Raw genomic sequence first — 21,456 nt, 5'->3', positions numbered from 1 at the left:
GCCTGTGAAGAAATGAGGCCAAGAGAAACTAAGAGAGAAGTCTGTGGCAGGAATTGGAGCATGAACCTGGGCGTCCAATGCTCATCTTGTCCTCTTCTCACTCCACGGACTTGTTTATTCCTGGAGGAAATCCCCCACCCCTCACTGCTGTGATTCATTCACTGAAGAACTACTAAAATGCATGGGCATAAGCTCTTAAGTGTTTATTCTACATCTCTTTTCTTTTAATTACATCTAGGATCGATTTTGGAGAAAAACAAGGTCAAGGAACTCAAGGTTTCGCTGCCGTGGAGTGGATGCCAATCGAAACTGGAGGGTGAAATGGTGTGGTATGTTGGGGACTAATTGGGATCTGGATTCAGAGGTATCCATCGCGTTCACTCTCAAAAATGATGAACCCATTAGGGCTCCGATGTAACATTGATGTCTTTGTGTATGTGAAAACCTCCTATGTTATGTACTGTAGCTGTACTTCACAAAAGAAAATGAAAGCATTTTCATAAAGGATTCAAATCTGGCAACCTCATGCTGAAAATTGAAAATTTAAACACAGACATAAAAGCAGAAAACTAAGGGATATTTGTCATTCAGAAACTAAAACAGGAAATGTGGTTTGTGGTATAAATCCAGTCATCGTAATTTATCCTTTCACTGAGAGTAACGCTGATCCTGTTTTCATCTGTCTATGGTGATCACAGCTGCCAAATCCTTGTCTAGAATCTACCAACCTGCCAATCATGTACTGACTGGGCACTCATTTGGCAAATATATTTTCACTGCATTCCATGTTTCATGACAGTAACCTTTTAAATAAGGAAAGGATGTCATTTTAAGAAAGGAAACTCTTGTGGCAAAATAAAGAAGCAGGTAGACAGCAAAAGAGAGAAACAGAAAATTAGCCACAGCTAGTATAGAAGAGGCAAAACTTGACCTCATCCCATCTTGGGTTTTCAGCTGGGGCTCTTAAACAGAAAGACAGATTAACAAGGAAAAACAGTTTATTAATGGACTCTGCACAGGATACAGAGGAGAAAGCTCATGAAAAGTAACTCCAAGTGGCAACGTAGAACACCAACTTATACAGAGTCTTCAACGAAGAGCAGTAAGCTTGTAGAGAAACAATAGGACAAAGGAAAACAGTTTTAAGTTTCCAAGGGCTGCCAACCGTGGGAAATAATTATATGAGAAGAAACTCAAGCAGGAAGGTTTGTTTGCAGAGTCCTCTGGTGTTGTCTCTGGGCTAAAGGCCTGTCTCCAGTAGAAGAATTTATATCCTGTCTTTAGGCAGAAAGGGGGAAGGTGAACAGAACTTCTGCATTTGCTGCTGCTCAATTGCCTTGGACTCAAATTAATTTTTATGTCAAAGAGGCAATATTTGGGGGCAAGCGACATACTCTGGTTTACTTTGCTAGGTATCCTAGTTGGCAACAGCAGGGAGGGAAACAAGTGTAAGCCACATGCAGCTGTAAAGAGCTACCCTTTCTCAGAGTCCTTCCCTAGCGCCCTCAAAATACAGACCAGAGTGTTGTGCAATAGTATGTCTCACGAGAGTCTCTTAGCAATGAAGCTCATCACAGTCTTTCCTTCTGTGAGGCTTTGGTTCGGTACCAGATGCCACTCCTTCCATCTCCACCAGCATCAGGCAGGATAACTGGGTGTGCTTGAGACTCCTTCCACAGAACACTCTTTAATCCATTAGAACTGGCAAATCAGAATATGATAAAGCAGAAAGAATATGGTTTAGAATATCTCAGATAGATGGCTTCCCTGGTGGCTCAGACAGTAAAGAATTTGCCTGCAATGCAGGAGACCCAAGTTTGATCCCTGGGTCAGGAAGATCCCCTGGAGAAGGAAATGGCTACCTACTCCAGTATTCTTGCCTGGGAAATCCCATGGACAGAGGAGCCTGGCAGGGGTTGCAGTCCATGGGGTTGCAAAGAGTCGATAGACCGAGCGACTAAATACCTTCACTTCACTTTCACAATTTCATTCTACTCTTGTTAGCAGATTGATTTGGGTGATTTTCTCCAACCTACCAAATTAGTAATAATAATAATACCCACCTCATTGTGTTCTTAAGGGAATTAAAGGACTTAACATATGTTTAAAGATGATTCGGTCCTGGCTCCAAACGGGTCGACATCTCAGTGACCCAACCATTCTTCCCCACCTTCCAGAACACTCAGTTCACCTCAGCCTCAGGTCAGTTGTTTGTAAAACTACCTCTTTCCTTCAGGGGATTGTTGTGGTGATGAGCCGTGAGATAAGCTTTAAAGTATTTGCACTTATGAGAGAAAGAAAAGCATTACATAAATACTATACAGTGGAGACTTCTCTGGTAATCCAGTGGTTAAGACTTTGCCTTCCAATATGTGTTCAATCCCTAGTCAGGGAGCTAAGACCCCATATGCCTCACAGCCAAAAAACAAAAACATAAAACAGAAACAATATTATAACAAATTCAATAAAGACACCAAAAAAATCTTTTTAAAAAATACTATAAAGTGATACTATTGATGCCTATTTAGATTTTTTTTTTTCAACCTGGACTGAGAAAGCAAACTTGTTCGTATTAACTCCCTGAGATCACTAACTTTTAAAAATTCCCTTTTTTCCATCTCTCAGATGGGAACTTTTTGCAAGCTCATAATTATGTGTGCTGTTTCAGTAGCTGCCAGGTGCCCGCATCCATAGGTATGTCATGGCCAAGATGCCCACAATCACCTGAGTGAGCACCCAGGATAGTAACTGAGTCAAGTCACACTAGCAGGCCAACCAGCTCTGCAGGGTAAAGCCAGACTCTTGTTTATATCCAGTTACAAAGAAGCGGCTCGCTCCCCTGTGCTTCCTCCTTTCTCCAGACTGTTTCCTTCAGCCATGCACCTTCTCTGATTTCTTAGTTCCAAACTACAGTCCCAGCTGGAATTCCTTTGATCCTCTCCATGTTTGAATCATTCTGATTCTTCCCATGAGTTGGCACTCACGATGTGCAGGGGATTTTGTCAAATGTCAGTGGCAAAATGACCCTGGTGGACCATTGTAGGTGATGCAGGAATGCAGGTGTGGCTGGACCTTTCTCCCCACCAAGGTCTCTCAAGTGGATTCAGCTGGTCTGACCTGCAGGCAGCTGTGGCTTCCTCCCTCACAGCATCTAATCCATCTGCTTCACTGAGGGAACCACTCATAGATCAAGGGCATCTTGGTACCTGAAATCAAATCTTAAGTGAACCTCCAAATTAATATCTATAATATAGAAAAGCCCAAGACCAGTGAAAACACTATAGAGTCAACACTGAACTGACAAAAACCAGTATTTCTTTCTCTGAAATTAGTGAGTTTCAGACTTAAAAAGAGGAGAACATGAAACTATGGTTTTATCATGAAAAAAAAATCTGTAGACATGCAAATAACAGTCTGAATACAATGTGGAAAATACAGCTTAGACCAAATACATGGAAATAGGTATACCTGTCCAATACTTGGGCTTCCCTGGTGGCTCAAATGGTAAAGAATCTCCCTGTAATACAGGAGAGCCAGGTTCAATCCCTGGATCAGGAAAATCCCCTGGAGAAAGGAACGGCTACCCATTCCAGTATTCTTGCCTGGAGAATTTCATGCACAGAGGAGTCCATGTGTGGCAAAGAGTCAGACATGACTGAGTGACTAGTACTTTCACTTCCAATACTTTAGAGCACCCCCCAGGGGCTTTCAGGCTATAAAATAAATATCACTCTTCTGGAAGTCCAGCAGAGGGACTTAACAAGGCAGAGTAGTGTAGGAACCAAGAATAAATTTCATTCATTCATTTGCCAAAGTTAACTGAGCACATACACTCTCTTAGACATTTTGTTGTTGTTTTTTCCTTCCTCTATGCACTCTTTTTTAGAGAATACTGTGAGTACATAATTTTCCAAATTGCAATAAATCCAGGAGAAAACCAAAGAGTTTGGATGAATCCCATACTAAGCTTTAATCTATGAATAATTCAAGTGTTGCCTAAATTTAAATTACTATTAGGACAACCTACAGATGGGAGAACATGTTTGCAAATCATATATCTGATTAGGAACTCAGAATATTAAAAGAACTCTTACAAGTCAACAATAAAAAGATGACCAAATTTAAAACACACAAATGATTTGGGGACAGACATTTTTCCAAAGAAGATATACAAATTGGAATAAGCACATAAAAAAATGCTCATCATTAGCCATAAGGAAAATTCACACCTAGGTACCACTTCACACCCACTAAAATGGCTAAACAACCCTCAAAATGGGAGAAAATATTTTAAAATGAAGCAACTGAAAAAGGATTAATCTCCAAAATATACAACCAGCTCTTGTAACTCAATATCAAACAAACAAACAAACAAAAAAAAAAAACCCCAATCAAAAAATGAGCAAAAGACCTACACAGATACTTCTCCAGAAAAGACATACAGGTGGCCAACAAACACATGAAAATATGCTCAACATCACTAATTAGTAGAGAAATGCAAATTAAAACTACAGTGAGGTATCACCTCACACCAATCACAATGGCCATCATCAAAAAATCTACAAATAATAAATGCTGGAAAGGGTGTGGAGAAAAGGGAACCTTCATGTACTGTTGGTGGGAATGTAAATTGATACAGCCACTATGGAGAAGAGTGGAGAAGGGAATGGCAACCCACTCCAGTATTCTTGCCTAGAGAATCCCATGGGCAGAGGAGCTTGGCGACCCCAGTCCATGGGGTCACAAAGAGTCGGACACAACTGAAGCGACTTATCACCCATGGAGAACAGTACAGAGGTTCCTTAAAAAACTAAATACAGAACTACCACATGACCCAGAAATCCCATTTCTGGGCATTTACCCTGAAAAAATCATTGTTCAAAAAGACACATGTACCCCATCAACAGGTGAATGGATAAAGAAGATTTTTCATATATATATATATATATATATATATGCATGTGTGTGTATATATATGTGGAAAATTCTGAAAGAAATGGGAATACCAGAACACCTGACCTGCCTCTTGAGAAACCTATATGCAGGTCAGGAAGCAACAGTTAAAACTGGACACGGAACAACAGACTGGTTCCAAATAGGAAAAGGAGTACATGAAGGCTGTATATTGTCACCCTGCTTGTTTAACTTATATGCAGAGTACATCATGAGAAACGCTGGGCTGGAAGAAGTACAAGCTGGAATCAAGATTGCCGGGAGAAATATCAGTAACCTCAGATATGCAGATGACACCACCCTTATGGCAGAAAGTAAAGAGGAACTAAAAAGCCTCTTGATGAAAGTGAAAGAGGAGAGTGAAAAAGTTGGCTTAAAGCTCAACATTCAGAAAACGAAGATCATGGCATCCGGTCCCATCACTTCATGGCAAATAGATGGGGAAACAGTGGAAACAGTGACAGACTTTATTTTGGGGGGCTCCAAAATCACTGCAGATGGTGAGCACAGTCATGAAATTAAAAGACGCTTACTCCTTGAAAGGAAAGTTATGACCAACCTAGACAGCATATTCAAAAACAGAGACATTACTTTGCCAACAAAGGTCCGTCTAGCCAAGGCTATGGTTTTTCCAGTAGTCATGTATGGATGTGAGAGTTCGACTGTGGAGAAAGCTGAGCACCGAAGAATTGATGCTTTTGAACTGTGGTGTTGGAGAAGACTCTTGAGAGTCCCTTGGACTGCAAGGAGATCCAACCAGTCCATCCTAAAGGAGATCAGTCCTGAGTGTTCATTGGAAGGACTGATGCTGAGGCTGAAATTCCAATATTTTGGCCACCTCACGCGAAGAGTTGACTCACTGGAAAAGACCCTGATGCTGGGAGGGATTGGGGGCAGGAGGAGAAGGGGAGGCCAGAGGATGAGATGGCTGGATGGTACCACCAACTCAATGGACATGAGTTTGGGTAAACTCTGGGAGCTGGTGATGGACAGGGAGGCCTAGCGTGCTGCAATTCATGGGGTCACAAAGAGTTGGACACGGCTGAGCAACTGAACTGAAATATATATATATATATATATATATATATATATATGATAGAATATTACTCAGCCATAAAAAGGAATGAAATTGAGTGATTTGCAGTGATGTGGATGGACCTAGAGTCTGTCATACAAAGTCAGTCAGAAAGAGAAAAATAAATATTGTATATTAATGCATATGTATAGAATCTAGAAAAATGGTACAGATGAAACTATTTTCAAGGCAGACATGGAGAACGGTCATGTGAATACAAGGTGGGAAGGGGAGGGTGGAACAAACTGGAAGAGTAGACGTGACATATACACACTACTATGTGTAAAATAGGTAACTAGTGGGAAGCTGCTCTATAGCACAGGGAGCTCAGCTTGGTGCTCTGTGATGACCTAGAGGGGTGGGATGGGAGTATGGATGGGAGGCTCAAGAAGGAAGGAATATATGTATACATATAGCTGCCTTGCAGTATATATATGTATTCATATATTCACGTTGTTGTATACCAGAAACTAGTACAACATTGTTAAGCAAATATACTTTTTTTTTTAAGATGGCTATAATACAAAAAAAAAAGTATAGCAAGTATTAGTGAGGGTATGGAAAAACTGGAACTCAGTACTTGATGGTGGGAATGTAAATGATGTGGCCACTTTGGAAAAAATGTTTTAATAGCTTCTCAAAAGTTAAACACAGAGTAGCCATATGGCCTAGCAATTCTGCTCCTAGGTATATACCCATGAGAAACGAAAACACACATCCATAAAATAACTCATACATGAATGCTACACGAAATAAACTAGTTACGAAATAACAAATATTGTATGATTCCATTTATGTATATAAATGTCCAGAATAGACAAACCCATAGACAGAGAGTAGATAAGTGTTTGCCAAGGGTGAGGGAGATGGGGTAGTGACTGTGATGGGTGTAAGGGTTTTGGGGGGGAGATGATGAAAATGTTTTTTAATTAGATAGTGGCAATGATAATGAATATACTAAAATTCATTTAACTGTATACTTCAAAAGAGTGGGTTTTATGGGATGTAATCATAGCTCAATAAAACTGTTACAGTTAAACTGTTAAAGAATTTTAATTATCATTTAGGATGAAATTAGGCATTTACTAAAACATAACTACTCTTTGTAGCCGACTCCATTACCTAATATTGTAAATTACATGTCATATGGAGAAAAACCACATTTTGTAGGAGCCCAATCACATATGCACCTCTCCACATATGCCCTTCTCCTCCCAACACTCCCTCACTCTATCAAAATAAGAGGGGTATGTTTTGACAGGGCAAATATTTTGACAGATCACCTGAGATGAAAAGGGAAACTGCCACTTAGTGGTTGTTCCCAGCCAATGCCTGTGAAAGTACAAGAGAAGGTCACTGGGTGGTTTTTTGGGAATTTCTGCAGCTGAAGGGCTTTAGTTTTTAGAGAGCTGTTCTAGCTGAGAACCTGGGTTGCACTGCTACCAAGACAGGAAACTTCAAAGGACTGGGGAAAGGAGAGGGAAAGAAAGGCAATGTTGCTACGATATCTAGAAAGGGGGTTGGAATCCCAAGATATCTAATGAGGATTTTAATTAAATTTTGCAGTTAAGTATGTAAATTGTCTTCAGTATGTATTCCATAACCACCACCATTGTTCAGATTCAGCACCATCTACTTCACTTACTAAGGCTTTGCGGAACTGGGTCTGCTGTTTGGGGCTATGAGCAAGTGCTGAGTCTGCCCTCCAGGTAAACTCAGGGAGAGACTATTCCACATCGAATGTTCCAGAGGCATGGAACACACAATAGGAGTGCAAGTGAATTTATATCATCAGAGATGTACAGACAAGAGTTGGATAATTCTGAGTGGAGACTGATGGATTAAATGTCAACTAGGTGATCAAACTAGATCCTTGAGATTCCAGCCACCTCTGTTAATGGTGATTCTAATACGTTCTGTGTGCTATGTGCTAAGTCGCTTCATTCATACCCGACTCTTTGTGACCTTAGGGACTATAGCCTGCCAGGCTCCTGTGTCCATGGGATTCTCCAGGCAAGGATACTGCATTGGCAGTCAGGTTTTTTACCACTAGCACTACCTGCTGCTGCTGCTGCGTCACTTCAGTCGTGTCCAACTCTGTGCGACCCCATAGACAGCAGCCCACTAGGGTCCTCTGTCCCTGGGATTCTCCAGGCAAGAACACTGGAGTGGGTTGCCATTTCCTTCTCCAATGCATGAAAGTGAAAAGTGAAAGGGAAGTCACTCAGTTGTGCCCGACTCTTAGCGACCCCATGAACTGCAGCCTACCAGGCTCCTCTGTCCGTGGGATTTTCCAGGCAACAGTACTGGAGTGGGGTGCCGTTGCCTTCTCCGAGCACTACCTAGGTAAATCCAATTGATTTTTTAAAACTGGAGGATAATCACTTAACAATGTTGTGTTGGTTTCTGCCATACAATAATGCTAATCAGTCATACACACAAACACACATATATATCCCCTCCCTCTGGGGATATTAGACCATTCATTCACTAGATCATTCAGAATGACCTAAATCAAATCCCTTGCAATTATACAGTAGAAGTGACAAATAGATTCAAGGGATTAGATCTGATCGAGTGCCTGAAGAACTATAGCCAGAGGTTCGTGATATTGTATAGGAGACAGTGATCAAAACCACACACCCCCAAAAATGCAAAAAGGCAAAATGGTTGTCTGAGGAGGCCTTACAAATAGCTGAGAAAAGGAGAGAAGCTAAAGGCAAAGGAGAAAAGGAAAGATACACACATTCGAATGCAGAGTTCCAAAGAACAGCAAGAAGAGATAAGAAAGCCTTCCTCAGTGATCAGTGCAAAGAAATAGAGGAAAACAATAGAATGGGAAAGACTAGAGATCTCATCAAGAAAATTAGAGATACCCAGGGAACATTTCATGCAAAGATGGGCACAATAAAGGACAGAAATGGTATGAACCTAACAGAAACAGAAGATATTAAGAAGAGGTGGCAAGAATACACAGAAGAACTATACAAAAAAAGATCTTCATGACCCGATAACCATATGGTGTGATCATTCACCTAGAGCCAGACATCCTGGAATGCAAAGTCAAGGGGACCTTAGGAAGCACCACTATGAACAAAGCTAGTAGAGGTGATGGAATTCCAGTTGAGCTATTTCAGATCCTAAAAGATGATGCTGTAAAAGTGCTGCACTCAATATGCCAGCAAATTTGGAAAACTCAGCAGTGGCCACAGGATTGGAAGTGGTCAGTTTTCATTCCAATCCCATAGAATAGCAGTGCCAAAGAATGTTAAACTACCACACAACTGCACTCATCTCACACGCTAGCAAAGTAACACTCAAAATTCCCCAAGCCAGGCTTCAACAGTGCATGAACCATGAACTTCCAGATGTTCAATCTGGATTTAGAAAAGGCAGAGGAACCAAAGATCAAATTGCAAACATCTGTTGGATCATCAAAACAGCAAGAGAGTTCCAGAAAAACATCTACTTCTGCTTTATTGATTATGCCAAAGCCTTTGACTGTGTAGATCACAACAAACTGTGGAAATTCTTCAAGAGATGGAAATACCAGACCACCTTACCTGCCTCCTGAGAAATCTATATGGAGGTCAAGAAGCAACAGTTAGAACTGGACATGGAACAACAGACTGGTTGATACACAGATGACACCACTCTTATGGCAGAAAGTGAAGAGGAACTAAAAATTTAGCCTCTTGATGAAAGTAAAAGAGGAGAGTGAAAAATATGGCTTAAAACTCAGCATTCAAAACACTAAGATCATGGCATCCGGTCCCATCACTTCATGGCAAATAGATAGGGAAACAATAGAAACAGTGAGAGACTTTATTTTCTTGGGCTCCAAAATCACTGTAGATGGTGACTGCAGCCATGAAATTAAAGGACACTTGCTCCTTGGAAAAAAAGCTATGACCAACCTAGATATCATACTAAAAATCAGAGACAGCAGTGTGCCAACAAAGGTCCATCTAGTCAAGGCTATGGTTTTTCCAGTAGTCCTGTATGGATGTGAGAGTTGGACTATAAAGAAAGCTGAGCACTGAAGAATTGATGCTTTTGAACTGTGGTGTTGGAGAAGACTCTTGAGAGTCCCTTGGACTGCAAGGAGATCCAACCAGTCCATCCTAAAGGAGATCAGTCCTGAATACTCATTGGAAGGACTAATGCTGAAGCTGAAGCTCCAATACTTTGGCCACCTCATGCAAAGAACTGACTCATTGGAAAAGACCCTGATGCTGGGAGGGATTGGAGGCAGGAGAAGGGGATGACAGAGGATGAGATGGTTGGATGGCATCACCAACTCAATGGACATGAGTTTGAGCAAGTTCTAGGAGTTGGTGATGGACAGGGAAGCCTGGCGTGCTCCAGTCCATGGGGCTGCAAAGAGTCGGACACAACTGAGCGACTGAACTGAAATGAAACTCCCTCTGGAGCCTCCCTCCCACCCACCACCATCCCACCCCTCTATTTTGTCACAGAGCATTGGGCTGGGCTTCCTGGCTTATACAGCAGCTTCCCACTATCTATCTATTTTACACATGGTGGTGTATATATGTCAGTGCTGCTCTCTCAGTTCCTGCCAGCCCCTCCTTCCCCTGTTGTGTCCACAAGTCTGTTCTCTATGTCTGCATCTCTATTCCTGCCCTGAAAACAGGCTCATCAGTACCGTTTTTCTAGATTCCATATGTACATTAATATATATTTGTTTTTCACTTTCTGACTTACTTCCCTCTGTATAACAGACTCTAATTTCATCTACCTCCCTACAACTGATTCACATTCATTTCTTTGTATGGCTGAGTAATATTACATACACACACACACACACACACACATATACCTAGCAATTCCATTACTGGGCATATACCCTGAGAAAACCATAATTTTAAAGGATATATGTATTTCAATGTTCACTGCAGCTGTTTACAATGGCCAGGACATGGAAGCATGGACATCTAGCATGGAACCTAGATGTCCATTGACAGATGAGTGGATAAAGAGGTTGTAGTATGTATATAAATCTAATTTTAAATCAAAACAAATGTATTGAGCGCCTTATTTCTTTCCAGGATAGAAGATCACAAAGCTAAACTGCAAATCCTCCTATTTCTAACACTTTAGGAAAATGCAAAAAAACACTTCATTTTCTTCTGTCATAATTCAAACACATTTCCCAATAATGCACCACTAAAAAGAGCTATTTTATTTTACCTTTAGGCAAATTACTTGTAAATCCAGTTTTTCCTAATCCAGATACTGATTATATGTAAAACTGACTTCATCTCCCTATTTTATATTTCATGTTCTTTGTGCAAGGCACATCCAAAAATTAGTTTTTTGTAACAACAAATTAAATAACATTTGATATTGATTGCATGAGTGTACTGTACACAAAATGATATATTGTTTTATTTCTCTGATCATTCTTCTGAATAAATATGTAGGAATTAGAAGGTGGATGAAAATATCTTAGTTTATTTTTTAACATATTTTCCAACATCATGCTCAGATATCTTTGTTGAAGCTTTTGAAAATGACATCACAAAGTTTAGAAACCTTTTATGAACAGCTCATCTTCGAAAATCAGTGAAGAAAGTAGCATGAAGTGAGGCACGATGGACGTTTCAGAATTACTCCCTTGGTTCCTGGGACACTGACCTCCTGATTTTTCATTTGGCACTGATTTTTTAGTCCAGTAATTTTATTGTACCTGTTTCAGCAGGTAAGCCTCCCATGCTGCTAAATCTTTAGGAGACTTCTAGTCTTGTGCTGGGCATGTGTGCTAAGCCACTTCAGTCATTATTCTACTCTTTGCTACCCTAGGGACTGTAGCCCACCAGGCTACATGGGGTTCTCCAGAAAGAATACTGGAGTGGGTTGCCATGCCCTCCTCCAGGGGATCTTCCCAACCCAGAGATCAAACTCAACGTCTCCAGCATTGGCAAGCAGTTCTTTACCACTAGCACCACCTGGGAAGCCCATGCTGGGCATAAGAGTGAGGATTTTAAGGTTTTTATCAACTTATTCTTGTTCCCTTATGCTGGCTGCTCTTCAGCATTACTGGATTTCTGAGTTCACTAGAAACAAACTGTATCTCTCTGATCATTTTCCTCCAGCTGTTAGCATTTGCATTTGACAAGTCACGTAATTTTTTATTTTCATAAATTTCATGCATATCTAATCACTTTGAATTTTTGGGTCCTCATTACTGTTTTTAACATGACATAAGCATTACTACATTATTAGCTTCCTTCTGGGTCACTAATGTTGTTATTTCCCTTGTTTTCAGATTCCTGTTTCCTTTCTGTCTATATGCTTATTTTTAATGAAAACTCCTTTTGAAGTAACTTTTCTATTACTAAAGCAATCTCTTTTGAATGCTATTCTTACATGAAGAAATAGGAAAACAATGATATTCTTTTTATCTACCCCTTTTTATAATTGAAGAGCTGTGATGTGCTGAATAATGACATGAAGCACATGGGCAGTTACCTTGCCTTCACACCATCTTCTTGAACAGCGTTCCCCAAATTACACAAAACAGCAGCATTCCCCAGCCATAAAAAATCCTAGAGAACTGCAAAACCCTAGTGGTCCAGAAGTTATTAAGTGTCTCCCACAAATAACTTAGTCTATCCAGGCTGCCATAGCCTAATACAGTTGACCCTTGAACAACATGGGGGTTAGGGGTGCCAACCCTTCACACAGCTGGATGTCCGGGTACAACATATAGTCTGCCCTCTTTATCTGTGGCTCCTCCACATCAAAGGTTCTGCATCAGAGGATTCAACCAGCCAGGGATCATGGAGTGCTATGGACTTACTATTGAAAAAAATCTGTATATAAAGTGAACCCATGCAATTCAAAACCCGTGTTGCTCAAGGGTCAACTGTACCAGAGATGAAGTGGCTTACAAAAACCAAATATTTATTTCTCACAGTTCTTAAGGCTGGCAAGTGCAGGATCATGTTCCTAGCAGATCCATAGTTTACGAGGGCTTCCTGGTCCATAAGTAACAGCTTCTCTCTGGGTCCTCACTTGGTGGAAGGTTCTAGAGAGTTCTCTGGGTTCTCTTTGATAAGGTCACTATCCATCCATGAGTGCCCTACCCTCATAACCTTATTCTGTCCCAAAGGCCTCACCTCCTAACACTATCACATTGGGCATTAGGATTTCAACATATGAACTTTGGAGGGGGGAACCACAAATATTTAAACCAGAGCAATAACTGATACTAATGATGGTAGTATTTTTTATTCCTAGTTTTTTTAAGGAACCTCAATACTGTTCTCCATTGTGGCTGTATCAATTTACATTCCCACCAACAGTGCAAGATGGTTCCCTTTTCTCCACAACCTCTCCAGTGCGTACTGTTTGTTCATTTTTTGATGATGGCCAGTAGTATTTCTAGGTTGTAAAAAAAAAAAAAAAGACTTTATTTCACAACCTAAGAAAAAATACCAATTATATTTTATATAGTTGTCATCTCAGAAGTTATCAGATGAGTGACCAAATTCATTCATTCATTTATGTAACCACTATTTGCTGAGCTAATTACTGAGAGAACGGCAATAAACAAAGTCAAGTGTTATACATGCTATGAAGAAACAAATGCCAGGAAAGTAATAGAGAGTGACAGAGTGAGGGTGGGTTAACTTTTAGGTGACATGGGGAAGATGATCTCATCTGATGAGATTTGAGAGTGAAGGAGGGCTGGGGAAAAAGCAGGTAGAGAGAAAAACAGTGTAAAATCTTTGAGTCAGGAGCATCTTTTAAGGGAGAGCAATGAGGGCTGTGTGCCTGGAACTGAGAGAGGAAGAGGAAGGAGAGACAGGTAGAAGATAACATCAGAGAAGCAGACAGAGGGGAGATGATGTAGGTCCAGTTTCTTAGGAAGGACTTGGGATGATGTTCTGAATGGGATGGGGAAAAAAAAAATTACTGGAAAGTTTTGAATTGAGAAGTGACATGACCTAATGAACTTTGAAGATAATTATTCTGGTTTCTCTATATCAAATGGATTGTTGAGAGCAGGTATTGATTGCTGAAGGCAGATGTGGGTGCATGCTCCGTTGTCTCTGACTCTTTGTGACCCCATGAACTGACCCCATGAGCCCACCAGGCTCCTCTGTCCATGGAATTTTCCAGGCAAGAATACTGGAGTGGGTTACTATTTCCTACTCCAGGAGTTCCTCCCAACCCAGGGATCGAACCTGCGTCTCTTGCCTCTCCTGCATTGGCAGGTGGATTCTTAACCACTGAATCACCTGGGAAGCCCTGTTGAAGACAGATATTTGGATTCAAATTATATTGTCTTGGCCAAAAAGTTCGTTCGGGTTTTTCCGTATGATGTCACAGAAAAACCCAAACAAACTTTTTGGCCAACCCAATACTTTTCCATTTAAAAACACTGCTTTTTTTTTTTTTTTTAACTTTACATAATTGTATTAGTTTTTAAAATATAACTTTAAAAAAGTCTGACCTAAGAATATTATTCCCATTGACAACCATGGCATATACGACAATGAATTCTAAATGTTAACATATCTTTATTATATAAAGAACTAAGTGTTTGTTTAAGGAACCAAAGATAAGCAACTGTGTGAGAAAAAATATTTGCAGTAAATAAAGCAGAGAAAGTTTTACTATCATTTTTACATAAACACTTCAGAATCAAACATTACATAGTAAAAAGTGATTTTAAGCATCCACATAAAACGTAAAGAAAAAGACTCTAGAGGCTGAGACTTTAAAAACAGTCATAATTCATGAAGATAAAACCATATGATAAAATGGGCAACCTCCCAGTAATCAAAGAACAATATTAAAGTAAAACAAGATACCATGCCATCCATTAAATTATTCCCCAAATTGTTTGATGTGATAACCTAAACTGGAAACAATGGTAAACCTGGGAAAGCATGTACCTCTGGGGGCTTTGCTGCTGCTGCTGCTGCTGCTGTCACTTCAGTCGTGTCCGAGTCTGTGCGACCCCATAGACGGCAGCCCACCAGGCTCCCCCGTCCCTGGGATTCTCCAGGCAAGAACACTGGAGTGGGTTTTAGAAAGCAGTTTGATCACACATCCAGAATGCCATTCATTCTTCTATTCACTCAGAAAAGAAAAGGTTACCACATGCATTCTTTTTGCCACACTAGGTTAGGCACCCAGCAAGTAGAGATGAATCCTACAGTTTCCCTGCCCTCATGGTGTTTAGAAATCTTTGAGATTGAAGCAGGTGAACAGAAGAATGACAAAGGAGAAAGAGTGAAGGGGGGGGGGGGGGGGAGGGACAGAAGAAAAAAGGAGCAAAATGTTAGAGATATACATAGTATGGGCAGGGGTCCCCAACCTCAAGGATCTAATGCCTGATAATCCAAGGTGGGGCTGCTGTAACAATAGAAATAAAGTGCATAGTAAATGTTATGTGCTTAAATCATCGCAAAACCACCCCCTGTACCCGGGTCCATGGAAAAAGTATCTTCCACAAAAGCAGTCCCTGGTGTCAAAGAGGTTGGGGACCACTGGTCTAGAGAGACATACACACATACAGATGATCCTCAACTTATGATGGTTCCACTTACAATTTTCACCCTTACAATCGTGTGAAAGCAATACACATTTAATGAAGGATATACTTCAAATTTTAAATGTTGATGTTTTCACAAGCCAGTGATGTGTGGTATGATGCTCTCCTATGATGTTGTGCAGTGACAGTGGGTAGGTCAGCCACACAGCTGATACACTTGCAACTATTGTATGCCCAGAAAACCAGTTTTCACTTTCAGTACATTATTCAATAAATTACATGAGATCTTCAAAACTTATTATAAAATAGGCTTTGTGTTAGATTATTTTACCCAACTGTAGGCTAATGTAAGTGTTGTGAGCATATTCAAGGTGGGCTAGGCTAAGTAAGCTACAATGCCCTGTAGTTCAGGTATATTAAATTCATTGCAACTTAGAATATTTTCAGTTTATGATGGGTTTAATGCCATCTGCATGTAACCTCACTGAAGTCTGGGAAGATCTGTATAGTAAGGCTATAAAGGAAAAAGGAACCAGTGCTATTTGATGAAGTCAGAAAAGTCTTCACAGAAGAGATAATAGCAGATTTAAAAATTAAAAATATATTTGTCATCAGGTAGACTGAATTGTGGGGCAAAGGTAAACACAGGAAAGACTGAGAGTTATAAGGGAATTCAGGGAGGGGAAACAGGTATGTTCTGGAGAAGAATAAGTAGGCAATTAATGACATGTGAAAATAGATTTAATATCTTGGCACTATTAAAATAAAAATTATGATTTACGATATGAAAAATTATCATCAGTTCTTAGGCTGTGGTTTTCATTTCTACCTTTCACAATATTTGAAGTTATTTTACAAGGTCATAAGTATAGTGAATTTGTAAGATTCTTGAGAAAAAATAAATGAGATTTTTCAACTACATATTAATTTAAATTTTAAAATAGTTTTTCATCAAAATAGAGTATAGAAAGTAATAAATTGCTCTGTTTGAAGTTTTTGTTAGATTTTAATAGCAATTCAGTTTCAAAAACAATCATGGCCAATACTCTCTCTCTCAATTCATTAAATCATTTATAAACATTTAATAATTCAAATTCCTTAATGTGAGTAAAGGAAAAAAAGTAGCTGTTTTCATGTGAGTCTTAAACTCATGAGAATATAAATTACAGAATTTTGTGCAGGAACATGAATAAAGTCTATGTATGAAATTTTTTTAAAAAAGAATATGCAGCACGGTAAAGAATCTGCTTGCAATGTAGGAGACCTAGGTTCAGTCCCTGGATTAGGAAGATCCCCTGGAGGAGGGCATGGCAACCCACTCCAGTATTCTTTCTGGAGAATCCCCATGGACAGAGGAGCTTGGCGGGCTACAGCCCATGGGATCGCAGAGAGTCGGACACAACTGAGCAACTAAGCACATCATGTAACATAAAACAGGCTTGGATGTGAGCATCACGTGACCCTGGGTGGCTAGGGCACAGGATGCCTAGAAGGACAGGTGAGAGATGAGGCAGGAAAAGGTCCCAGTGTACAGGTCATGAAGGACATGCTGAGATTCAAGGCTGTGCTGGGCTCTATAGATTTTATTCTAGAAGCCGTGCTTTTCAAACTGAACTGAGGTTATATGCTTATAGATACACATCCTAGAGAAAGTCACCAAAAAGCCATAGCACCGCTTCAGGGCATATCAATTTCATTTGAAGATTTCAGAAGGGGAATTATTATTTTATGTTAGAACAAACACAAATACATAATTGAGTCAACCAGACAAGTCACATGAATTTTGAACATAAAATAAAGATTTCAAAGAAGTCATGGACTCAGAGTCTATGTTGATTTTGCCTCCTCAGAGCATTTTGATGGGAAAGTTTGACCAACACTGGATAATTGGGGGCCTTTTAAAGGAAGGATCATTGGGAGCTTTTAAAGCTGGGAAGGAAATGACTGATCTCTGAGTGTCAGGTGAACAGGAGTGTCAGACAAAGGATCAGTCATGAAACTACAGCAGGACCATCACCCTGGGGGAGTGGCAAGAATGGAGAGGAAACCCACACGTGAGAAATGAGGAAAGATGCACTCACTGGACCCCAGTGAGATGTAGATGATGAAGTCAGAGGGAAAAGAGAGCAGCCTAGGATGATTCCATTTCTGGTTAGAGGATCTGGCTGGTGGATGGGGTATCACCTGCCAAGATTTGGCATCTACCAAGAGGTGAGGATTTGGTGGAAAATCAGAGTCCAGTTTGGGGCAACAGATCTCAAATGCTTGTGGGAATCTAGGGAAAGATGTACAGCAGGTAGCTGGATACAGGCTTGGAGCATTGAAAGGGGTCTAGTCTGAACAAACAGGCTTGTGGGTCTTCAGCACATCAAGAGTAATTGAAACTTCAGGGACAGATTAGATCAGTACACATGAACAGTAGAAAGAGAAGCAAGTCAAAGCAGAACCTTAAACCTGTGCATACCCTTGGGACTCAGGATTCCATTTTAAAAACACATTATAAGGAAACAGAAGATGATGCTGATCACAATGTGATCTATAACAACAAAAGATTGAAAACAACCCAATGTTGAACAACAAGGCAATGATTAAACACATTAATATATGCCCATTTGGTGATATTTTAGGAAACCATTAAATGGATTAAAAGTTCACTTAAAAATAACAACAACAAAAGAGAGAGGCTTCCCTGGTGGCTCAGTGGTTAAGAATCTGCCTGCCAATGCAGGAGACATAGGTTCGATCCCTGGTCTAGGAAGATTCCACATGCTTCTACACCACAACTATTGAGCCTGTGCTCTAGAGCTCGGAAACCACAACTGCTGAGCCCACATGCAGCAACTACTGAAGCCCGTGTGCCCTAGAGCCTGCACTCTGTAACAAGAGAAGCCATCACAGTGAGAAACCAGTGCACCGCAACTGAAAAATAGCCCCGGCTCACTGCAACCAGAGAAAAGCTGGTACAGCAACAAAGACCCAGCACAGCCAAAAATGTAAATAAATAAACTTTTTTATTTTTAAATAACAAAAAGGGAATGCCCCAGTGGCCCAATGGTTGGGACTCTGTGCTTCCACTGCCAAGGGTGAGGGTTCGATCCATGGTTGGGGAACTAGGATCCCACAAGCCCATGATGTGGCCAAAAAATAAAATTTTTTAAATAAACAAAATAAAAATAACAAAAAGCTTATGATACAATATTGAGTTGGATTCTAATTTTTCACTGTGATTACAATTCTATAAAACATATAGTGATGATTCCATGTGTACATATGACAGATACGTGTATATGACATATACACATTTACATACTAACACAAGAGAAAAAAGACTGGACAAAAATATGCCAAAATGCTGGAATTAAAGGACTAGTGGTGTTTTTCTCTTCTTTTAAATGTTTTCTAAACTTAATTTTAGAATTTCACTTTAAGAAATAAATTTGCCTTTAATAATGTATATTCTGTATTTACTTCTCCCATACAACCAGCAAGTGATAAGCCAAATAACCAATCAAGTGGCATGGGTTTTTTTAAAGATGTATATTTTGAAAAAGAATCCCAGAAATAAGTGTCATTTAAATATATGCTCTTGTTGCCACTAATGAAACCTTAAATAAGCCCATCCTATTACTGAGAACTTAGAAAAACTCAGTAGAGGCACAGAATTTATTCAACAAATTTATTGAACACCTACTACATGCTGATACTCTATTTGGATTCTATTTTGGAATAAATGTTTCCTCAGATCAAGGAAACACTTTCCAATTTTCTTCTTCAAAGTATTTTTCTCTGCTTATCTGTGTTCAAATGACACTTTAAATAAAAACATCTTTGCCGACTATCCAACTTGGACCTATTGATATTCTTATAATTCTATTTACATTTCTGTGTGTTAGAAGACATAAAGAAAATAAAATTTGAAGGATACAGAATGCTGTGAAAGTGCTGCACTCAATATGCCAGCACATTTGGAAAACTCAGCAGTGGCCACAGGACTGGAAAAGGTCAGTTTTCATTCCAATCCCAAAGAAAGGCAATGCCAAAGAATGCTCAAACTACCGCACAATTGCACTCATTTCACACACTAGTAAAATAATGCTCAAAATTCTCCAAGCCAGGCTTCAGCAATATGTGAACCGTGAACTTCCTGATGTTCAAGCTGGTTCTAGAAAAGGCAGAGGAACCAGACATCAAATTGCCAACATCCGCTGGATCATGGGAAAAGCAAGAAAATTCCAGAAAACCATCTATTTCTGCTTTATTGACTATGCCAAAGCCTTTGACTGTGTGGATCACAATAAACTGTGGAAAATTCTGAAAGAGATGGGAATACCAGACCACCTGACCTGCCTCTTGAGAAATCTGTATGCAGGTCAGGAAGCAACAGTTAGAACTGGACATGGAACAACAGACTGGTTGCAAATAGGAAAAGGAGTATGTCAAGGCTGTATATTGTCACCCTGTTTGTTTAACTTATACACAGAGTACATCATGAGAAACGCTGGACTGGAAGAAACACAAGCTGGAATCAAGATTGCCAGGAGAAATATCAATAACCTCAGATATGCAGATGACACCACCCTTATGGCAGAAAGTGAAGAAGAACTAAAAAGCCTCTTGATGAAAGTGAAAGTGGAGAGTGAAAAAGTTGACTTAAAGCTCAACATTCAGAAAACGAAGATCATGGCATCCGGTCCCATCACTTCATGGGAAATAGATGGGGAAACAGTGGAAACAGTGTCAGACTATTTTTCTGGGCTCCAAAATCACTGCAGATGGTGACTGCAGCCATGAAATTAAAAGACGCTTACTCCTTGGAAGGAAAGTTATGACCAACCTAGATAGCATATTCAAAAGCAGAGACATTACTTTGCCAACAAAGGTTCGTCTAGTCAAGGCTATGGTTTTTCCTGTGGTCATGTATGGATGTGAGAATTGGACTGTGAAGAAGGCTGAGTGCCAAAGAATTGATGCTTTTGAACTGTGGTGTTGGAAAAGACTCTTGAGAGTGCCTTGGACTGCAAGGAGATCCAACCAGTCCATTCTGAAGGAGATCAGCCCTGGGATTTCTTTGGAAGGAATGATGGTAAAGCTGAAACTCCAGTACTTTGGCCACCTCATGTGAAGAGTTGACTCATTGGAAAAGACTCTGATGCTGGGAGGGATTGGGGGCAGGAGGAGAAGGGGACGACAGAGGATGAGATGGCTGGATGGCATCACTGACTCGATGGACGTGAGTCTGAGTGAACTCCGGGAGTTGGTGATGGACAAGGAGGCCTGGCATGCTTCGATTCATGGGGTCGCAAAGAGTGGGACACGACTGAGCGACTGATCTGATCTGATACATTTCTGTTAAGAATGTGAATGAGTAGACCTTCTTTGGAAGGGTATTTGGCAATGTCTACCAAAATTGTTTTAAAATACACATCATTTTGACTGAATAAATAATTTTAGGAATATGTCCTATGCTATATTCACATGTGTAGAAAATAACATATATACAAGGATATCCATTGCAGCACTCTTTTGTCATGACAAAAGATTAGAAGCATCAAATTCCACCAATGAAGGACTAGTTAAGGAAGTTAGGCTGTAATTATACAGTGCAATAGTCATAATTAGACAACTGTTTTATGGACTGATATGGAAAAATCTCCAGAATTACACATATCAACACACACAGTTGAACAGAGTAAGGCTTTAGATTAATATATATAAAGAATACTACTATTTGTTTTAAAAAAGGGTTTTTCCTCAAAAATGGGTATTTTAACTGGCTTTTTGCTTATCAATGCAAAGCCTAACCATGGAACAGTACAAGAAAGTAGTAAAAGTGATTGCTTCTCAGGAAAAGAAATGGATGGCTAGACAGATGAAACGGGAGTACTTGACATGGATAAAA

General features: G+C 40.0%; 1 protein-coding gene and 1 long non-coding RNA gene across 3 annotated transcripts in view; one reads left to right on the top strand and one right to left on the bottom strand.

Annotated features, from left to right (window-relative positions):
- The window catches only part of CPA6 (carboxypeptidase A6), a 294,891-nt gene that overhangs the window by 246,339 nt on the left and 27,096 nt on the right, over positions 1-21,456 (top strand). For both annotated transcript variants that reach the window (XM_025001830.2, XM_003586889.6), the window contains one exon: positions 239-329. In XM_025001830.2, coding sequence (XP_024857598.1) covers positions 239-329 — 91 coding nt within the window. The remainder of the gene's footprint in view (positions 1-238; positions 330-21,456) is intronic.
- LOC112449514 (uncharacterized) overlaps positions 1-21,456 on the bottom strand; it is a 157,220-nt gene that overhangs the window by 111,079 nt on the left and 24,685 nt on the right. The gene's annotated exons all lie outside the window — the stretch shown is intronic.

Source organism: Bos taurus, chromosome 14 (assembly GCF_002263795.3).
Source record: "Bos taurus isolate L1 Dominette 01449 registration number 42190680 breed Hereford chromosome 14, ARS-UCD2.0, whole genome shotgun sequence".
Lineage (NCBI taxonomy): Eukaryota > Metazoa > Chordata > Mammalia > Artiodactyla > Bovidae > Bos > Bos taurus.
The sequence above is the reverse complement of the archived record's forward strand: the minus strand, read 5'-3'. Positions and strand labels throughout refer to the sequence as shown.